The following is a 7314-nucleotide window of genomic DNA, read 5'->3' on the forward strand; positions in this document are numbered from 1 at the left end:
CCGGGAGTAGGACTCCCCTCCCCGTTCCTTGTCCAACTAGGAGAGGTGGAGGGAGAGAAGGAAAGCGGGGGCGCCGTCCCTCCCTCCTTGTCCAATTCGGACTAGGGGGAGAGGGGGCGCGCGGCCTGCCCTCGCAGCCCCTTCCTCTTCTCCACATTAGGCCCATAAGGCCCATTAACCCCCCGGGGGGTTCCGGTAACCCCCCGGTGCTCCGGTTTTATCCGAAACTTCCCCGGAATGCTTCCGGTGTCCGAATATAGTCATCCAATATATCAATCTTTATGTCTCGACCATTTCGAGACTCCTCGTCATGTCTGTGATCACATCCGGGACTCCGAACTAACTTTGGTACATCAAAATGCATAAACTCATAATAACTGTCATCGTAACTTTAAGCGTGCGGACCCTACGGTTCGAGAACAATGTAGACATGACTGAGACAAATCTCCGGTCAATAACCAACAGCGGGACCTGGATGCCCATATTGGCTCCTACATATTCTACGAAGATCTTTATCAGTCAGACCGCATAACAACATACGTTGTTCCCTTTGCCATCGGTATGTTACTTGCCCGAGATTCGATCATCGGTATCCAATACCTAGTTCAATCTCGTTACCGGCAAGTCTCTTTACTCGTTCCGTAATACATCATCTCACAACTAACATATTAGTTGTAATGCTTGCAAGGCTTATGTGATGTGCATTACCGAGAGGGCCCAGAGATACCTCTTCGACAATCGGAGTGACAAATCCTAATCTCGAAATACGCCAACCCAACATCTACCTTTGGAGACACCTGTAGAGCACCTTTATAATCACCCAGTTACGTTGTGACGTTTGGTAGCACACAAAGTGTTCCTCCGGCAAACGGGAGTTGCATAATCTCATAGTCATAGGAACATGTATAAGTCATGAAGAAAGCAATAGCAACATACTAAACAATCGGGTGCTAAGCTAATGGAATGGGTCATGTCAATCAGATCATTCAACTAATGATGTGATCTCGTTAATCAAATAACAACTCTTTGTTCATGGTTAGGAAACATAACCATCTTTGATTAACGAGCTAGTCAAGTAGATGCATACTAGTGACATTCTGTTTGTCTATGTATTCACACATGTATCATGTTTCCGGTTAATACAATTCTAGCATGAATAATAAACATTTATCATGATATAAGGAAATAAATAATAACTTTATTATTGCCTCTAGGGCATATTTCCTTCAGTTAATATATAACACCAATAGGTTTTGGGCCGAGTTATGAAAATGTTTTTCCAGTGTATTTTCTGCTATATTATGAAAATATAAATTATTTATGCACTATTCAAATGAGAAATATGAGCCCAAATTTATGTTGAAAGTTACTTTAATGATGAGAGATTTTTATAATGTTTTTCCGTGGGTTATAATGGGCCTAATTATGGTATCAATCATTTTATTTATCTTTAGTGCTTTCTAAGTTGTTTCAGTTCCTTTTATGTTTATGCATTGAAAATAAATCTAGTATTATGCTAAAATCATGTTTGAATTTTTTGAATACGGTTGAACCAATTGGAAATTGCATTGAAAATTCATGTGGCATTAATGTTAAATGTGATTTCATGGCAATTTTTAATGATGATCACCTTTTAGCATCATTTTAATGTGAAAATTCATCTTGTAAAATGATATATTCACCATTATTACTCACTCACTAAATTTTCCAAAAAATATTATTCGGAAAATTTAGTTTAGTGTGTTGTTTAAGTTGATGTCATCATTATCAACAAGCACATGCCACCTAAGGAAATGTTGATTTTCGTGTGGTTTGGTTTTCCACACCCCACCATGCGGCACAATATGTTTGGCCTGCATGCCTAACGGGCAAAATTGATGTTTTCTGATGGTGCATTTTATCTTATTGAATGCACTGCACAACTAGAATGGCGTTGATGAAATTATGGTCGATTCTCTAAACTAGCTCGCTCCAGAATAAGTATAATTGAGCGTGCTCAAAATAAGTGCCTCAACTTTATTATAACTTTGTACTAACGTTAGTACAAAGTATAGGCACTTATTTTAGGACGGAGGGAGTATAAACTAGCTACAGTTGGTAAGTTCTTTGTCAAGTGATTAGAGATAAGGTTATGAGGCGAATATTCTTTTCCCTGGTTAAAATTTCATCAAAAAGGGAGCTGACCTCGACACAAGAAGCCAATCCATAAAAGTTACAGTCTCGAATGTAAGCAGTCCAATACTGAACAAACACTTGTTTTAGAAACGGCGCGACGACAAGTCGCGCAACCGCTTCTAGTAAGTACACTACCCTTCAACTGTCCAAAATTTCAACCAGACTGTAGCCAATCTGTTGAAAATGGAACACAAAATTTGACGACGAAATCCACGTGACTTTTACAACCCCTGCGACCTTTCTGTGTTCCATCCAAACTCAAACATGTGAGAGAAAAACAAGAAGCAAGCAAAAGATGCTCCGTAATTGCTTACCGGAAGTTGTTATACAACTATTGCAGCAGATAAAAAATCTCTTAATTTTATTAAACAAAGGTCAGCTGATGTACAAAGCATGCCAACAATGTAATCTGCAGAAACTAGTATTCTTGTAGTGTTATATGGGATCAAACCTGAATTTTGTTCACATGTTATTCGGAAGATTTACGACATGTGCTAAACCAAATATACTCCGGGTGCGCAGCAAAATGCAGCAAGTCGCCTGCATTTTCATTTTCTGAGTAAACATGGGTGCATTAGCATCGCCATATTCAAAATGATAGGTGCTAATGAAAATGACTGAAACTTATAGGCCGAGTGTCCGGGCGCATCAGCATCACCATGTTCAGAATTCAACCTTTGTGAAAACACAAATTCATTTTCTGCTGATGGACTCAAACTTTCAGCAGAGTTTCATCCAAGACACCACATCTGTGCCAACACCAGATGCTTCATCTAAGACTAAGAGAAATGCAGGTGGCAACGTTGAAGTAGTGTCCATTGTCGAACACATTACAGACTAATGTCACTGCACCACTTATCAAACAGTTTCGGAATATTAGAACCGTGATGCCAACGCAAATAGGTTTCTTATTATACTGTCTGGAGAACAAACCAAGTTTAGCTAGTAGAAACACAACAACTGCTTGGTTTTCTTGAACCCATATATCAGTGGAAGGAACTGGGTTCTAATGTGCCGCAGTCATACCCAAAATATACAATACTTGTGCCCTGTTTTAGGGCAACCCAAAACAAAATTCAGCAACTTTTGGTTTTTGGGCAACTGTTTTGGCCGAAGAGGGACTTCATCAAATTCATACTGACACAGATTTTGTTAGATCTGGTATAGGAGGCACTGCGGTGGCTGTATGCATGGACTCTTCTGGGAATTACTTGCGATCATGTACGCTAGTAATTCATGGCATGAGAGAAGTTTCAACTCTAGAGGTATCGCTTGCAGGGAAGCTCTATCTTTGGCGGATGATCTTCTACTTCACAATTTTCTAGTGGCTACTGATTCTAAGCAGGTGGCTAATGATATCAACATGGGCTGCACTGGTATTCATGGTCTGATTGTAGCTGAGATTAAGTTAAGGACAACCAAATTTAATTGTAGTTTTTGTTTCTGAGAGTCAGGCCTTGAATAGAGAAGCCCATTTACTAGCCAAGCTTTTTGATTCTTTAGATTGTGGTAGACATGTCTGGTTGGGACAGCCTCATGATCACATTTATTTTCCCAGTTTTGTGAACTATGAATAACAAAGTTTGGTGGTTCTTAAAAAATGAAGTTGCTGGAGCCGTTTTTTGCCCTCCAAGTAGTCAAAAAGCGACTGAGATGCTCTGACTGAGCACGAACAACACTATGTACAGATACCAGAACCAGTGTACCCCAAATGGCTAGGATTGTCAGGTAATAGTACTGAAACATGTTAACCAGAAACATGTAAAGATACCCTAAACAGTTCAACAGTGTCCACGTACAACTCACTCTAGACTGTTGACCGGGTCTTGGCCCATTCCTCAGACACAACTTTTTGACAAACTTTATTCAAGCCCTACAATAAGCCTGGTACGCAGAGTCGACCAAGTCACCTTCACTGAGATCAACCCAAAATCAGTCTTTATCTCTCGAGTATCAAGTCCATGCGTGTCTGCCTGGAAGGAACAACATCGTTCCGCTGAACCAGATGGCCCCGAGGCCGCCTTGAACTTCAAAACCAGAGTGGAACCATCCACTACAGCAACCACAGACCTCTTTAAATGACGTGACTCGCCAACTGTACCATTGAAGAGCCGAATTCCTTCGTTATAACCACCGATAAAACAGCGCAAGCGCAGATGAAAACTGCTCTGCACTTCTGACACGGCAACTTCAATATTCGCCATGACTGCGTCATCAACACGTGCTATGGTTAAGTCAACCGCACCACAGTCGCCTTGGATGCGATTTTTCAATGCACGATTCCATGGGCCCAGGTCGTCTATGTCTGTTACACCATCAATCAGCTGGTAATCATCCCTTTCTTCCTCACCTACCTTGATCCTCATGTCATATTCCACTAGAATACTGGAAATCAAATCTATCCCTCGCTTAGGGCCAGCCATGTCGATGAGAGAACCCTACAAATTTGTTACTGTTTAGTAGCTCTCCATATGGAAGTAAGAAACAACTAAAGCTTTATACTACCTCTGTTTCTAAATGTAAGACGTTTTGGCAATTCAAAAATTGAACTACCAAAACACATCTTACATTTAGGAACAGAGGGTGTACTTCTCTACGCTGTTTTACTTGCAACATTAATTTTGTGATACTTTACAATTGCTGACCAACATCTTTGCCACATATCAAACTGACTGGTTACATAGTGTACACCAGTGTTTGGGAGGGGGGGAAATTGGCCCTCGGTATTAAGTAGACTTATTGCTTGAAATAATCGTAGGTAAGTATGGATTCGCACCTGCTTCACAATGATGGGATCATCCCTGCTTATATTGACAACATAATTACGCAATGTATCCAGATAATCCCGCACTGCTATGTATCCATACAACTCTACTGGGCCAAGATCCAGAGTAAGTTCAGCCAACTTTAATGAGAAAATTTGTAACACGCGATTAGGTTGATGCCGAATGCATTCTCCATTGCGGATGTCACAATCTGTGGGATCTGGTAGCCGAGCTTCATAAAAAAAGTAAAGAAATAAGTTAAATTGTAATGGAAAACAATACAGGAAAAAAATAGTCGTCATACAAAAAGTAAGCGTGTCACTAGAGGATTCCATGGCCCTATTGGAAGTTTCCTTTTCATCCAAATGAAAATTATCGATGTTCTTTCTACTATGAATTTCACTCCATCAAAGGTTTTTGTTTTAGGAAACCCAAAGAAAAGCAGGTAACATTTCATCATGTCAGCAACTAAAGGTCCATTTCACCCTCCCAGATTATTTCATAACCCCCTAAACTTATTTATTTGTTATGTCTACCCGAAGAATTACTAAAACAAGTCAATTCAGCCCTTGATGAAAATATTCTATTGTTTCACTTTCTAGAAGTCTTATTGTAAGTTAGTTTTTTTATTTTGATGGTAGATAACATCAGTCTGTATAATAAAAAATCATAATTTTCGATCCTGCATACTTGGGAGCAACTAAACCTACTTCAATGCTCATGGTACAAAAATATGTGCTAAAAATGCGGTTTATGAACATATTTCTGTACGGTACATGGTGACAACAAAAAGGATAAAAACCAGTCATGTGGCGAACCGGGGTGGGTTGGTGGAGGCCCAGGATAACCAAACTAAGGTAATGCAGGAATCTGAAGAATTTCCTCCCCTACTTTTGCAAAACCTAACAAATGCAACTCCTGAATGCCAATGCATCTACATTTAACTTGTAAAATTAAGGAAAGTAAAGAAAAAAAGCCAGATGATTTCAACAGAGAACACATCAGTTGACACTATAGCTTGAAAAAGGTGCTTGTAACAAATTGAAATAGGTAAAGAGAGATTATTTACTTACTCTCACTACAGTCATCAACATTATACATCCTTTTCCACGAATGAGTGTTCCTGTATAAAGAACCATCACGGTGTGTGCTTTTTGGAAGAAATCCCAGGTCAAGAATATCATCTTCTTCGGCATCGCTTGCTACCAATGCGCTCCTTCTATTGGTTGCACTCCTCCCGTTTTCATCACAACCAGAGATGTCCACAATATTCGAAGATGCATCATGTTTGCCGGCTATAGTATTCATATCTTGCAAGGTTGTCCCACTAGTCATGCTCCGAGATCCAGGTGGAAATCTATCACCAAAGAGAATAAAGAACAAATCTGAGCACCCGACAGAAAATTCAATTCTTTTTCGGTTCCCCTTTCATTTTCGTCGGATTAACTATAAGACCCCACACCCCCTGCCTTATTTACAAAAATCAACACATAAGGATAATTAAAAGGGATTTTTCTCGAATACGCTCGGATAATTAAAAGGGGTAAAAAACCACAGTCGGTCAGAATCCAGATCCAAAACTATAATAATAAGAAACTAAAGGCGAAAATTTTGGCATCAGATGATGAGAGCATACCGGGAAACACGACGGACAGGTAGATCTGGAACCATCATGAGAGGGAAACTTCGCCGTGCAAGCGGTGGTGGCGACCAGTAAGGCGGGGCAGAGGCCATGAAAGAGAGGAGAGGTCGCGAGGTAGAGGAGAGGCGGCGCAGTGGGTCATGAGAGATGGCGACGCCAGGTCGCCGGAGGAGACGAAAAATCTGACGGAGGATTGGCATCTGAGCGCGCGGCGGCGGCAGAGGTGGGGTGTGCCGGTGTGGAGAATGGGGAGAGGAAAGGGCTGAACGCACGGGGCCGGTCTTCTTTACTCTCTTATATCAGAATAGCACACATATGCCCGTGCGTTTCAAGCAACGGGAGAGATATTTTATTTACGACAAGCAACAAAAAGATAATTAATTGTGTTAAAAAACGGTCTCCACAATGATAGGCGAGAGAGTAAGGAGTTGCGGCCTTTTCACTGGATATGTTTGGCTCGTGAAATCTTAATAGTGATGGAGTTGGTAGGCGTGGTGGCGAGCACCCAACTCGTCCCTTTTTCTTTTGCATGCCTTCTCATTTGGTGGATGTGTGACGACAATCGGAACACGGTTGCTTCGACCACTCTCCTACGACAGTGTAACAAGATGGATTACTAATTGCAGCGCATAAATCCTCTTACACAAACATAATCAGGCATGAATGTCCCTTTATTACGAAGGTTTATTCCCTTTGATTATTTTAGCACTTATGTTAAAAAATTGAAAGCCC

At 40.8% G+C, this 7314-nt stretch overlaps 1 protein-coding gene across 1 annotated transcript; it reads right to left on the reverse strand.

Moving 5' to 3' along the window:
- Positions 1–3824: 3824 nt before the first annotated feature.
- LOC119332681 lies at positions 3825–6865 on the reverse strand. Its single transcript, XM_037605838.1, has 4 exons — positions 6577–6865; positions 6014–6297; positions 4952–5172; positions 3825–4613 (listed from the first exon to the last, which is right to left on the reverse strand). Exons 1-4 carry the CDS (start codon positions 6780–6782, stop codon positions 4038–4040), a joined length of 1287 nt encoding a protein of 428 aa, XP_037461735.1. The 5' UTR covers positions 6783–6865; the 3' UTR covers positions 3825–4037.
- Between the last annotated feature and the right edge of the window lie 449 nt (positions 6866–7314).

The sequence above is a fragment of the Triticum dicoccoides genome, chromosome 7A, assembly GCF_002162155.2.
Source record: "Triticum dicoccoides isolate Atlit2015 ecotype Zavitan chromosome 7A, WEW_v2.0, whole genome shotgun sequence".
Classification (NCBI taxonomy): domain Eukaryota; kingdom Viridiplantae; phylum Streptophyta; class Magnoliopsida; order Poales; family Poaceae; genus Triticum; species Triticum dicoccoides.